This window comes from Saimiri boliviensis, chromosome 1 (assembly GCF_048565385.1).
Source record: "Saimiri boliviensis isolate mSaiBol1 chromosome 1, mSaiBol1.pri, whole genome shotgun sequence".
Lineage (NCBI taxonomy): Eukaryota > Metazoa > Chordata > Mammalia > Primates > Cebidae > Saimiri > Saimiri boliviensis.
Window position 1 is genome coordinate 124,708,092 of NC_133449.1, and position 15,610 is coordinate 124,723,701.

General features: G+C 37.6%; 1 protein-coding gene across 7 annotated transcripts in view; it reads right to left on the reverse strand.

Moving 5' to 3' along the window:
* PHKB (phosphorylase kinase regulatory subunit beta) overlaps nt 1–15,610 on the reverse strand; it is a 240,968-nt gene that overhangs the window by 93,423 nt on the left and 131,935 nt on the right. For all 7 annotated transcript variants that reach the window (XM_010347818.3, XM_003937248.4, XM_010347819.3 and 4 more), the window contains 3 exons: nt 7,525–7,582; nt 6,870–6,947; nt 4,573–4,731 (listed from right to left, as the gene is read on the reverse strand). In XM_010347818.3, coding sequence (XP_010346120.1) covers nt 4,573–4,731; nt 6,870–6,947; nt 7,525–7,582 — 295 coding nt within the window. The remainder of the gene's footprint in view (nt 1–4,572; nt 4,732–6,869; nt 6,948–7,524; nt 7,583–15,610) is intronic.

The window sequence follows — 15,610 nt, forward strand, 5'->3', positions numbered from 1 at the left end:
CAAATGAAAACAATATGCAATTTATTATCTTATTAGGCTAGCAATGTTTTTATTTTTAATAGGAACATTTAACACCACAGAGGTTACTGGTGAAAACTGCTTAATATTCAAGTTTATCAAAATAATACATATATATTTATTTTTTATTTTTTTATTTTTTTTGAGACAGAGTCTTGCTCTGTCACCCAGGCTGAAGTGCAGTGGTGCAAACTTGGCTCACTGCAACATCCGCCTCATGGGTTCAAGCAATTTTCCTGCCTCAGCCTCCCGAGTAGCTAGGACTACAGGCGCGTGTTACCATGCCCAGCTAATTTTTTGTATTCTTAGTAGAGAGGGGGTTTCACTAGGTTAGCCAGGATGATCTCTCCTGATCTTATGATCCGCCCACCTCAGCCTCCCAAAGTGCTGGGATTACAGGCATGAGCCATAGTGCCTGGTCAAGAATATATCTTTTTTTAACCATTAATGTTTATTAATGTTTTCAAAATATCCACCCTGAAAAATTCTTGTATTCACCTGCCTTAAATTATATAGTATGTAAAGTTCTAACCTTTAATGGATCAGGATTATGTACTAATATATAAATGAAGATCATCACTATGAATATCTGATGTACAGGATAAGAAAAGTTAGTTGCATATATGGAGAAGACAAGCTGAAGTCTAGACGTCAGATTTTTAAACGCTGATATGTTTGTGTCTCTTTTTAGGATATATTGAAAAAGAACATATATTAAAGTTATATAATGGCCTTTATAATGACTATATAATGCTTTTAGAGTAATGTTATCATTACCTTTGTTATATTTCCTTAGTTTTTTGAATCTCAAAAAGAAATTCAATCCAAACATCAAGATTTTCAAACAATTTTTAATCTTTTTTTTTGAGACAGAGTCTCACTCTGTCACCCAGGCTAGAGTGCAATGGCGTGATCACAGCTCACCACAGCCTTGACCTCCAGGGCTCAGGTGATCCTCCAGCCTCAGCTTCTTGAGTAGCTGGGACTACAGCTGTGCGCCACCATGCCTGGGTAATTTTTCTGCATTGTTTGTAGATACAGGTTTTTGCCACGTTGCCCAGGCTAGTCGCGAACTCCTGAGCTCAAGCAATCTGCCCATCTCAGCCTCCCTAGATGCTGGGACACAGACATGAGTCACAGCACCCAGCCTCAAGTGAGTTTTAATGCAATAAATACAGTTATGTGATGATGCATAAAGATGTCCCATAAGATTATAACACTGTATCTTCACTATACCTTTACTATGTTTAAATATGTTAGGTACACAGATACTTAGCATTGTGTTACAACTGTCCACAGTATTCGGTACAGCAACATGCTCTACAAGTTTGTAGTCTAGGAGCTAGGTATGTATATATCAAATAGGCTAGGTATATATACACAGGTATATATATCATATAGGATAGGTATGCTGTAGGCTAAAAATCACCTAAAGACACAATTCTCAGAATGTAGCCCTACCATTATGCAATGAATGACTGTACTTTTAAGGTTATTTATTTTTGCGAAGAGCTAAAAAAGTTACTCTGCTTTCTTTAGACTGGTTTTACATGAATAGTTTCTAAACTTTCTAATTCGAATAGCAATTGAAGGTATAACAAATGATCATTTTATTCTAAGACACATCAAATATATCTTAAGGTATGTCTTAGGTGGCTTAAAGTATACATGTTGACAATAAATTTACCAGTTATATAAAAAATGTTGGTTTTCTCAAAGTATAAGTTTTATAAGGAAATACTGTGAATAATTAACTTATTTTTAAAGAACACAGTGGGGACTTCAGGCCTTGGTTCAGGAAATAGCATACTGTGCCTTTCTTTTAACAATGAAATAGAAGTCACATTGTTTTGTTGTATAATTATTTACTTAGACATACATAAAGCAAAGTATTATTAGACTTCACTGAGATACAAACTGGTGTGAATCACTGAAAGTCGTATATTATAGAGTATTTTTAAAGATTCACTGTTCTATTATTTTCATGTAAAAGTAGTAACCACAATTAACTGCCCACAAAACGTTGCCAAGCAGATACCCAACTGAGGCTCCTTTAGTGAATAAAGACTTTTTAAGTAAATGTATCTGGAATCCTATTGAAAATCTACAGAAGTCGGACGGTTCTTAGGGCTGGTATATAATAGTTAAGAGCAACGAAATGATTCAATCTTCTGAGATGTTATTCATCCTAACCAGTTAGTTGTTAACCAGATGACACATAGCTAGGCTAGACTACTAATGAATATGCAATATTTCTTTTTTTCAGCTGGAGATATGTATGTGATTTCATTGTATGTAACATACTTAACTGCATATTCTCATTGCCTTTTCAGAAGATCAGCAGGGAAAAGAGAAACTGATTTTCTTTTGCAGAAGCCCTGCAGGATCTCTTCCTCTTTTTGGTCATGAAACAGAAATGGAGGCACGGCCTGTACTATTTCTATTCACTCTGGTCTTAACATGAAAAAATACTGTCTTCACTCAAGACTGTCTACATTCAACATATTTATTTTGGAAAGTTCGATGCATTTTTACTGATACTACTGTCAATCCTTTTCTTCTTTTAAAGCTCAATTTGCTTATGTAGGGTGTAGTCGATTCCACCTTCTCAATTCACTAGCTTTGTCAATTTTATCTAGAGGCTTTGCTCAAGCAACATTCTTTCTAGTTGCACTAAACCCAGGTAGGATGTATGGCAAAAAGCAGGAGGAAGAAGGTTTTAATTTCATATCCCAGATCCCAGGTGCCAGGTTTCAGCCTCAGAATCATAGAAAAAAATCCATCATGCTGATTTGTAATTTCCAAATGTAGTACATAAAAACTAATAATTCTAATGTTAAAATTCTTATCCTTACATAAGTTAACTAGTCCTCTACTAAAATATGTTTTACTTAGCTGTATCAACAAAGCTTCTTTGTAATTACGCTAGTGAGATGGAAATAACACTCTAACCAGAGATAACCTTCCCAACTTGGCTTGATTCTAAGAAAACTCTTTCATGTGTCTTTTCCCCTCCTTTGGAAATTCTAAAAGCAAAGCCTATATAAATAATATCAACTCTTTGTCAAAAAACTGTCCCTTTAAAGGAAGAAAATGTTTCTACATGTTCTTAAGTTAGCAATAGGTATATATAGAGACCCAGAAAATAAAATTAGGAAACGAGCAATTTGAAAACAGCATTAACTTAGTTTTTACTTATTTGGTTAGCTTCTTCCTGCTCTTACATATCATTTATGTAAAGCCCAAATTGGAAATCTGTCTTGTGAAATATTCTTCCCTAATGGAATATTTTTGAAAAACCAAAGATGATTACTCTTATGGCACAAATTAATTAGCATTTATGCAGTAATGCTAGAAATAATAAAAATCATAATAGTATTTTATACAGTAGGCAGTTCTTCTTTTTTTTTTGTACTTTAGGTTCTAGGGTACATGTACAGATTATGCAGGATTGTTGCATAGGTACATATATGGCAATGTGATTTGCTGCCTCCATCCCCCCGTCACCTATATCTGGCATTTCAGTAGGCAGTTCTTTTAGTGCAGGTACAGTATTTATAGTTAGCCTTTTCATAATCTTTTTGCCATAAAGGGATTCTGACTCTAAAGTGATAGCCTTTTTTATGTAAATGCTAATAACATTTAAAACTTGAGCAAGGAACGGTGCAGGAAAATGCATAATGTTTTTTCTGTGTTTATAAAATTTGTCTTCATTTCGAAGTGTCCAAGAGTGCTATGATTCAGCTCAAGTTGTAGAAGAAGATGAAAAACAGTTCCTCAAAGAATTATGAATAATGGTCCTATTAAGCCTCCAACTAAAATTGCCAATATGTATTTACTGGAAAGAAGAGAACTTTGAGATGACCAATACCTTTTGGCCAGTGGCTTACTAAAGGTATAACCAAGCATGACTGCTACTGTTTTCTTAAGGCAGAATTTTTAATATATCATATAAAAGTAACTCAAAGTTTCTGTAATCTTCTGCAGGAAACCTATATACTAAGCTGAAGAATGCAGCCCCCTAAATGATCACAAATGGTACCCATACCTATTTTGCTTTCTTCCCAGAAACTGTCCATCATCATTCAGTGAAATGGATATATTAATATATCATTAGATACTAAGAAACTCCCCAAAGACCTCTTCTTTTTTTTTGAGACGGAGTTTCGCTCTTGTTACCCAGGCTGGAGTGCAATAGCGCGATCTCGGCTCACCGCAACCTCCACCTCCTGGGTTCAGGCAATTCTCCTGCCTCAGCCTCCTGAGTAGCTGGGATTACAGGCACATGCTACCATGCCCAGCTAATTTTTTGTATTTTTAGTAGAGACGGGGTTTCACCATGTTGACCAGGATGGTCTTGATCTCTTGACCTCGTGATCCACCCACCTCGGCCTCCCAAAGTGCTGGGATTACAGGCTTGAGCCATTGCACCCAAAGGCCTCTTACAAGCATGAAACACCACCCAAATCCAACATAAACATCAGCAAAGGCATATTTATTTCTAATAGCTTAATAACAAGGAAAAAAATACCATTTCCAATCTTCTCCACTTACCCAGGAGTTTTGCAATGATATAAAGTGCTTGTCCCCAAAGAAACAGTTTTCCATCACGGCCACAGTTGCTAGGAAATCGTTTTTGACTACCGGGGTTATTTTTCTCATATTCTACAAAGTCAGCTGGTACGTAATAGTACTTTGGTACAACAGGATATCCTATGGAGTTTAAAAACAAGCATTTAAAATATAACAAATCTGTATTAGCTCATTACCATGCTACTAATAAAGACATACTGAAGACTGGGTAATTTATAAAGGAGAGAGTTTTAATGGCCTCAGAGTTCCACATGGCTGGAGAGGCCCCACAATTCATGATGGAAGGCGAAGGAAAAGCAAAGGTATGTTTTACATGGTGGGAGGCAAGAGGGCTTGTGCATTTAGAAAACTATCAGATCTCCTGAGACGTATTCACTACCATGAGAACAAAATGGGAGAAATCAACCCCATGATTCAGTTATCTCTACCTGGACCCACTCTTGACATATGGGGATTATTAAAATTCAAGGTAAGCTTTGGATGGGGACACAGCCAAACCATACAAAATTAGTGTCTTTTCCAAAATTTCCCTTCAAGATACTGTAACAATTAGAAAGCAGGGAGAGAGAATTGTTGTACAGGAGGCAACAGATTTGATAAGCTATAGAAAGCTAGATATTCTGGTTCTTTTCAGATATTGTCAGTGAAAATCATGGAGAAAAGATTGACTTTAAAGCACTAATTCAACAGCAGGTTGTTATTCTTTGGCTAACAATGAGTACATAATCTCCCTCAACAACATTTAATTTTAATACCTTCAAATGAATCAACAAATACACAGTATGCAAATATTTAGAGCCACAGAAGAAGCTATTTTTAATAGGATTAGTTTGCAGAAGCTTTACAAATGAGATATTGTGTAATCTTAAATGAAGAATTATAACCCTGAGCCATTGCTAGAGCAAAGAAATCCCCATTTAAGCATTAAGCCCATTATCTATCATTCAATATCACGGAAGAAAAAAAGCCATCCTCCCCAGTGACCATTTAAAACTGGGTTGGTAGAAACTAAAGTTATTATTTAAGAGTAGAATCTTTGTGGATGATATAATGGGAAAATAATCAACTATCTAGGTAGGATGCTACAGAAGACTTTTCACCTTATTAGCCCGTAGTGAACATAATTTTTCCAATAAAATGGCAGAGATTTCCCTAAAATTTTGCCTCCTTACATATCAAACAATCAACAATAATATTTGTGTCTAAAATCAATAAGAAGATCTATGATACACAGAGAATACTTTGAACAGCACTCTCTGAACATGATGAAGCCTGAAGTGCATTAAACTGCTACACCTCAATGCATCAATGATCTAACACAAAATATTAAAAGATCTGCTTCAAAGGATTTCAAATATTACACGCATTACAAAATTCAATACATGATTTCTCACATTGGACAAGTGATCATTTGTAGCAAAAAGACAAAAATAGCTTTTAAAAATTAATATTCCCTTTGAATTCAATGTTTATCCATAAACATTTCACAACTTTTAACATTACAAGCATGTGAATGAGCATAAAATATGAAGTATTTACTCTGAGATATCTGAAAGAATATCACAAACTTCATGTGAGATAGGAATGGGGACCAGTGCTGTGATTGTCAGTACTTTCCAGATCCCAAAGACATCTAGAAAATCTCATCCGGAATTCCTTTGAAAATCCAAGTTAAACAGAAAATTCAGTTATGCCTTTTGAGGGTCCCTACTGATGTCTGACTGAAACCAATATACCCTTATTTCTAAGACTGGACCTTCTGACCATTTCTAAAATACTAAATCTATCCTCAAAGGATGACATTTTAGCACCATGGCAGACATTCAAAACACAATGCTAAGGACCCTAGAAAAAAACTCCAAAGAGGGATCCAGAATATTCTCGGCAATTCTAGTGCCTTAGACAAGAGCAGAACCTCTCCAGAGGTTCTGGCACTCATCTGACTATAGCATTTTTGGTGACCTGGATAAAAACTTGTCACTTTCTACTACTGTCACACTTACAGAGTAATGGAATTATACAGTAAATAACAGATGAAGGAACTCAGTCCACCTGATGAACTATTTTGAAATGATTATAGCCATGCCCACCTAGATTCATCTTCATCTTTGTTTTGGTTAATCTTTCTGATTTCATTTCAGGGACCAATCATTTTTTTCTATTTAATATAAGTTACTGTGTTTTACAAAGAGCTTACACATTTCAAATAAACATTAAAGAAATGTTGGTTAGAAGAATTTCTTAAAAATAAACTATACCTTCTGTGGTCTGATGAAGTACTGGAGTCAAAAGATTCTGATATTCCTGTACTTGCTCAGGGTTGCCTCTAAAAACTCCTAAAATATAAAATAGAAAACACAATAGCAGCTGAGCTCAATAAGCATCTCAAAAATTTTACCTTAGAAACAATCTATTAGCCCAGTTACAATTATTTTGGCAATTTTCTACACAAATGGTAAAATTAAAATGAAAAAAAGTAATGCAAACCTGTATGATACTTTTCCAAGAAATTGGTTTTAGAAAGTCATGTTAGCATTTATAATTGAAAACTGAATTTTAATTGAACTTTCCTATTCCTAATAATAAATGTTACGGACACTCACATTATAATGGATTATGGTATTACTGATTTCTACTAATAAAGATTTTTCTTTGTAAATATGAATAATATATATGGTATCACTTTTTAATGCTTCAGAGTGTTTTTTTAATTCTTTAAAAGATTTAGCATTCACTCAGAAAGAAAGGAGCAGGCATATACAAAGTCAGGGCAATTAACATCACTGAAGTGCAGACTATTTTTATACCTGAAAGGAGTCATATTTCATTTCTGCTCTTCTTTAAATCACTTAAATCCTATAACTTAAATTTCAGGAAAAAGCTTGCTTAAATTTCAGGAAAAAGCTCACTTACCATCAATCATCATATAAAGGAAAAATATGGGAAATTCACATTCAATGCCATCAAATAGCTAAAACAGAAAATAAAACATTAAAATTTTTGCTAATAATAATAATTATTATTATTTTGAGACAAGATCGTACTCTGCTGTCCAGGCTATAGTATAGTGGCACAATCATGGCTCACTGCAGCCTTGCCCTCCTGGGCTCAATCCCTTCTCCTGCCTCAGACTACCAAGTTGCTGGGATTATAGACACACACCACTATATCTGGCTATCTCTCTGTGTGTCTCTCTCCCTGTCTCTCTTACTTTTTTCTCAGAGATGTAATCAGCTCCCTGTCTTTCTCAGGCTGGTCAAACTTCTGGTCTCAAGAGATCCTCTTATCTTGGTCTCCCAAAGTGCTGGGTTTACAGGTGTGTAGAAGAACTATAGTTAGGCAATATGTCAAAGATTTGTTTATAGCAATACAGTTGAACTGATTTTGTAAGCAGCTTCCTTGTTGTTTTTTCTTAAAAAAAATTTTCTCAAGATTTATTATTCAAAAGCTCAGTCATTCAGTCCATCAAATTGCAATCCTTCAATAAATCTTTACTAAATACTTACTAATGCCTGGAATCAAACAGACAGAGAACTACTAAGACAAAAGATAGAGAACTTCCCTTAGAGGGTACAGCCTGTAGGGAGGCCGGCATGTAAATAAACAACTATTAAAGAGTAGGAAATATCTACACATGGTATGTCAGGCTCATAATGGGTGGAACACCTGAGTCTGCCTTGGAGTCAGGGAAGGTTTGTAGGAAAGGAGATGTTTCAGCTAATGCCAGATGGACTTCACTGGGCAGATGAGCTAAGGTAACTCAAGGCAAAGGAAATATCAGTTACAAACCACAGATGCACAGAAGTACAAAGTATGTTAAAGAACCTACCAGTAATTCAGTGTTTCTGGAATAAACAAGGAATAAGTAGTGAAAGCTGAAACCCAATAGAAGGGCCAGGCCAGCCAGATCAGGAAGGGCCTTGCAGGTCATGCTTAAGTGGCTAAGACTTTGGTCTGGAAATAAAAAAGAACCACGGGTGAATACTGAGCAGGATCAGATTTACTCATTACATTTACTTGCCAGACTGAGCAGCTGGTAATACTGAAGAGAGTTATAGGGCAAGAAACAGGACCAGCTGGAAGATTGCTGGAGCAAAATCCAAAGAGAAAAGATGACAACCTAAACTGAGGTTTCTCAAGTTGGGTCCTACTGACATTGTTACCAAATAACTGTTGTTGGGTGGTCCTGTGTAGTGCAGAATGTTTAGTAGCATCCCTAGCATCTACGTTCTAGATGTCAGTAGTACAGGGCAACCCAAAATGTCTGCAGATGTTATCAAATATCCCCTGGGGGGCAAAATCACTCCAAATCCACTAGACTAAACCAGGGAGTAATAGAGAGGAAGAAACAGAATTTTAGGATTTTTAGGAGTCTAAATCTGCAGTCTTGGTGATTGACAAAGGAAGATGGGTGAGAAAAAAGTGCCTAGAACAACTCTCGGGTATAGGACTTGAGCACAGGAGTGGAAGCTGAATACAGGTAGACTGTAGGACATTTAATCGAGGATGTTCACAAGGCAGCTGCATACAAGGGTCAGGCACTTGAGGAGAGGTATGAGTTCAAGATGGAGATCTGTGGTTAATAGCCATAGCTGAAGCTGAGAGTTCACAGCCAGAATAAAGAGAGACTAGGGCTGTGGATGGACTCCAGGAGAAGAGCAGTGTTCAAGAGGAGGCAGAAGAAGAGAAACCTGCAAAGGAGACGAAGAAGTAAGTGAGAGAAGTAGAGAATTAAGAATTGGGTCACAGCAAACGGAGAATGTTCCAACAAAGAAGATTCAGCAAAGACATTCAAATGCCAAGAAGTTATATGAAACAAGATCATAAAAGCATTCACTCCGACTCAGTGTTGTAAATGTACTGAAACCTGTAAAGCTACTGGGGAGTGCTCGGAAGGAAGCCAGTTTGTAAGGGGAAAGAGTAAGACGGAAGCAAACAAGAAACACCAAGTAGACACCATGCTTTTCAGACGTGTGGCACAAAGAGAAAGAGGATGGAGTTGGACAGGAGTTTTTTCTTAATAATAAACATCAATGGGCTTAATGAGGAAAAAAGCTAATTTAAGTTGGGGATACAAGACAGAGAAGGTAGAAGTGGGGAAAATTAGGAGAAAAAAGAAAGAGAAATGGATATCCTATCACAGAAGAAAACAAGTAAGGGTATCAAGAAAGTCAAAGAGAATAGTATGGGCTATACACAGGATGGGTTAGCCTTAGAAAGAACAGAGAGCTCCTTCTGTGAGGCAAGAGAGATGGAGGTAAGTATGGATGAAGGAAAGACACAGTGGAGAAGGCCATACAGAAATGAAAGGCTAATAAGTAGGAAATCAAAAGGAAAGTCTGCCAACTTGAGTACAAATTGAAAAAAGCTGGAAAAGCCTTCATGGGGAGTTCCTGGCATTGTCAGATTGCAGGACTAACAAGAACCGACAGCAGTGATGAGGCTGAACCAAGACAGATCTCCTGACTGTGGGGCAGCGCCTAACCACTGTGCTGTGGCTTTCCTTGGTGGTACTCAGCAGCAGGTGCAAAAGTAGAGAAAGCTTGGTGTACGGATCCAAAATTGGAAGTGTGCAAGGTGGTAGCTGCAGGTGGTCCAATTCAAATGTAAGTGCCATACATTGGCATAGAAAATGTGTTAAATAGGAAAGAAGCACTTGAATGTGTTTAAGAGATAAATGGATCTTTTGGTCCAACCTAACAGATTGTAACACTGCCAACACTACTGAAAATTTCAAAAGTGTACACAATAAAATGGTTTCCAACTGATAGTCAACTATGAAATTAAATAAAATAAAGCTGGGTTGTAGTGGTGTATACTGGTAGTCCCAGCTATTTGGGAGGCTGAGGTGGGAGAATCACTTAAGTCCTGGAGTTCCAGTCCAGCCTGGGCAACATGGTGGGATCTGGTCTCTATTAAAAAAAAAGAAAAGAAAAGAAGTTAAATAAAATGATAAATAGCTTGTGTAGTTTTCCTGCAAAAGTGTACATTAAATTTTAAAACAGTATGTTAATTGCCAAACAACTTAAAAGGTATAATGTTGCCTATACATTTTCTATATACAGATTCCTGGGGACCTTACCTACCTTCAGTGAGTGATCTAGTTATGCCCACACATACAAAATACCTTTCAATACACTACATTAAAGCAAAGTCCTCAGCAATGTGCATGACTTCTTACTTTTTTGGGGAGATGTTTTCTAGATGACTTAAAAGTAGCTAGTATAAACCTAGATATATATATATATATAGTGTGTGTGTGTGTGTGTGTGTTTCAAAATACAAAATATTTAAAAACTAAACATTTAGAGGACTATATTTTAAAAGAAAGCATCTAAATGAAACAGATAAAGGAAGACAGAATTGCACATCAGTTTCAATAAAAGAATTTCCTTAATAGACTGAAACATATATCACAAACAGATTTTTTAATATTATATAAGACAAATAGTATGGATCAGACAAGCACAGGACTAAAAATGCAATAGAAAAACTATTCATCCAATAAATCAACATGGCCCAATATCAGCAAATACCTCACTGGTAATAAGAGCTAGCACTTACTGAGCATTCACTTAGTGCCAAGCACTATTCTAAGCACTTTTTTGTAAGTTATTTAATCCTCATAAGAACTTCAGTATATAGCTGGGCATGGTGGCGCATGCCTGTAATCCCAGCTACTCGGGAGGCTGAGGCAGGAGAACTGCCTGAACCCAGGAGGTGGAGGTTGCGGTGAGCCGAGATCACGCCATTGCCCTCCAGCCTGGGTAACAAGAGTGAAACTCCGTCTCAAAAAAAAAAAAAAAGAACTTCAGGATATAGGTACTATTATTATTTTACCAAGGAAAAAAATTAAACACAGAGAGAGGTGAATTAACTGGCCAACGGCCACATAGCTAGTAAGTAGCAGAGCCAGAATTCAAACCCAATGGTCAGTCTCTTGAATTTGTGTTTTTAACCGCTCTGGTATACTATTAACATGAAATATTTTGGGTGGATCCAAGATGGCCAAATAGGAACAGCTCTGGAGTGCAGTTCCCAGTGAGAACAAAACAGAGGGTGAGTGATCACCACATTTCCAAAAGAGTTTTTACTGCCCACATACCAGGAGATTCCCAGGCTGAAAAGTGTCACAACTTTCCAGCACAGATGTATCAGCTGGCACTGTGTGTTTCCACACAAAAACTCACATAAATATGGGGCTGTTTCAACTGGCACCTGGAATGCCTGGAATGCCTGGAATACAGAGCCGCCCATTCAACTGAAAAAAAGGGGGCTGAAACAGGAAGCCAGGTGATCTGGCTAAGCAGGTCCCACCCCCAAAAGACCAGCAATCTGAAACATTCTGGATTGAGAGTTTTGCAGCAAGCTCAGCTGGACCCAGGATGGTCTAGCTTGGTGGGGGAAAGGGCGTCAGCACTTACCAAGGCAGACCACCATTACTGAGGCAGTCCACCATTACTAAGGCAGTCCACCATTACCGAGGCAGTTCTAACTGTACCTCTGTAAACAAAACCGCAAGGAAGTTCACAAAGAAGCTGGGCAGAGCCCACGGCAGCTCAGCAATGCCGCTACTGGCAGACTGTGACTTGACTACCTCCTTGCTGGGCAGGGCATCTCTCAAAAAAGGGAGCAGCATGTCAGGAACTTATAAATAAAGCCCCACTTTCCCAGGAAAGAGCACCTGAGAAAAAAAAAGGCGGTTATGAGTTCCACTGCAGCAGACATAAATGTACCTGCCTAGCAGCTCTGAATGAAACAATGGAGCTCCCAGCTCAGCACCTGAGCTCCTATAAGGGACAGGCTGTCTCAAGCAGCTCCCTGACACCCGTATAAGCAAAGAGATATATCCTTTATAACCTCCTCATAAAGGAGAGCTTAAGCTGACATCTGGCAGGTACCATTCTGGGACGAAGATAACAGAAGAAGAAATCAGTAGCAACTCATACTGTTCTGCAGCTGCTGCAGGTGATCCCCAGGTAAGCAGGGTCTGGAGTGAACATCTAGCAGTCCTACAGCAGAGGGGCCTGACTGTTAGAAGGAAAACTAAAAAACAGAAATAACTTCAACATCAACCAAAAAAATGTCCACTCAGAGACCCCATACGAAAGTCCCCAACTACAAAGTCCACTGGTAGATAAATCCACGAAGATGGGAAGAAATCAGCACAAAATGGATGAAAACACCAAAAATGAGAATGCTTTTCCTACTCCAAGGATTACAACCCCTCACCAGCAAGGGAACAAAGCTGGATGGATAATGAGTCTGATGAATTGACAGAAACAGGCTTCAGAGGTGGGTAATAACAAAACTTCTCTGAGCTAAAAGAACATGTTCTAACCCAATGCAAAGAAACTAACAACCTTGAAAAAAGGTTAGACAAAATGCTAATGAGAATAAACAGCTTAGAGAGGAATATAAATGACTTGATGGAACTGAAAAACACAACACAAGAACTTTACGAAGCATAAACAAGTTTCAATAGCCAAATCAACCAAGCAGAAGAAAGGATAGAGACAGAAGATCAATTCAATGAAATAAAACAAGACAGCAAGATGAGAGGAAAAAAAATGAAAAGAAATGAACAAAGCCTCCAAGAAATATGGGATTATGTGAAAAGACCTAATCTACGTTTGATAGGTGTACCTGAATGTGATGGAGTGAATGAATCCAAGTTGGAAAACACTCTTCAGGATATTATCCAGGAGAACTTCCCCAACCTAGCAAGGCAGGCAACATTCAAATCCAGGAAATACAGAGAACACCACAAAGATATTCCTCAAGAAGAGCAACCCCAAGAGACATAGTCATCAGATTCACTAGGGTTGAAATGAAGGAGAAAATGCCAAGGACAGCCAGAGAGAAAGGTTGGGTTACCCACAAAGGGAAGCCCATCAGACTCAGCGGATCTCTCAGCAGAAACCCTACAAGCCAGAAGAGAATGGAGGCCAATAGTCAACATCCTTAAAGAAAAGAACTTTCAACCTAGGATTTCATATCCAGCCAAACTAAGCTGCATAAGGAAAGGAGAAATAAAATCCTTTATGAACAAGCAATTGCTGAGAGATTCACTATCACCAGGTCTGCCTTATAAGAGCTCCTGAAAGAAGCAGTATACATAGAAAGGAACAAACAGTACCAGCCACTTGAAAACGTGCCAAATGGTAAAGACCATTGACACAATGAAGAAATTGCGTCAACTAATGGGCAAAACAACCAGCTAGTATCAAAATGGCAGGATCAAATTCACACATAACAATATTAACCCTAAATATAAATGGGCTAAATGCCCCAATCAAAAGACACAGACTGGCAAATTGGATAAAAAGCCAAAACCCACTGGTGTGCTTTATCCAGGAAACAATCTCATGTGCAAGGACACACATAGGCTCAAAATAAAGGGATAGAGGAAGATTTACCAAGCAAATGGAGAGAGAAAAAAAAAAAGAGTAGAAGTTGCAATCCTAGTCTCTGATAAGACAGATTTTAAGTCAACAAAGATCAAAAGAGACAAAGAAGGGCATTACATAATGGTAAAAGGATCAATGCAACAAGAAGAGCTAATGATTCTAAATATAAACACACCCAGTATAGGAGCACCCAGATACATAAAGCAAGATCTTAATGACCTACAAAGGGGCTTAGACTCTCATACAATAAAAGTAGGAGACTTTAACACTCCACCATCAATATTAGACAGATCGATATTAACAGGGACATCCAGGACTTGAACTCAGACCTCGACCAAGCAAACCTAATAGACATCTACAGAACTCTCCACCCTGAATCCACAGAATATACATTCTGCTCAGCACCACATCACACCTACTCTAAAATTGACCACATAATTGGAAATAAATCACTCCTCAGCAAATGTAAAAGAACGAAAATCATAACAAACAGTCTCTCAGACTACAGTGCAATCAAATTAGAACTCAGGACTAAGAAACTAACTCAGAACCACACTGCTTCATGGAAACTGAACAACTGGCTCTTGAATGTTGACTGGATAAACAATGAAATGAAGGCAGAAATAAAGATTTCTTTGAAAACAAAGAGAACAAAGACACAACATACCATAATCTCTGGGACACATTTAAAGCAGTGTCTAGAGGGAAATTTATGGCAATAAATGCCCACATGAGAAACAAGGAAAGATGTAAAATTGACACCCTATCATCAAAACAGAAAGAACTAGAGGAGCAAAATTTAAAAAACTCAAAACCTAGCAGAAGACAAGAAATAACTAAGATAAGAGCAAAACTGAAGGAGATAGAAACACAAAAAACCCTTCAAAAAATCAACAAATCCAGGAGCTGGTTTGTTGAAAAGATCAACAAAACAGACCACTAGCCAGATTAATAAAAAAGAAAAGAGAGAAGAATCAATAGATGCAATAAAAAACGATAAAGGGCATACCACCACAGATTCCACAGAAATACAAACTACCATCAGAGATTACTACAAACAACTCTATGCACATATATCAGTGAACCTGGAAGAAATAGATAAATTCCTGGATGCTTGCACCCTCCCAAGGCTAAACCAGGAAGAAGTCAAAACCCTGAATAGATCAATAACAAGGGCTGAAGTTGAGGCAGCAATTAATAGCCTACCACCCACAAAAAAGCCCAGGTCCAGATGGGTTCACAGCCAAATTCTACCAGACATACAAAGAGTGGCTAGTATCACTCTTTCTGAAACTATTCCAAACAATCCAAAAAGAGGAAACCCTTCCCAAATAATTTTATGAGACCAACATCATCCTGATACCAATACCTGGCAGAGACTCAACAAACAAAGGAAACTTCAGGCCAATATCCATGATGAACATAGACACAAAAATCTTCAATAAAATACTGGCAAACCGATTGCAACACCATATCAAAATGTTTATTCCATCATGATCAAGTAGGCTTCATCCCGGGGATGCAAGGCTGGTTCAACATACGCAAATTTATAACCATAACACACCACATAAACAGAACCAAAGATAAAA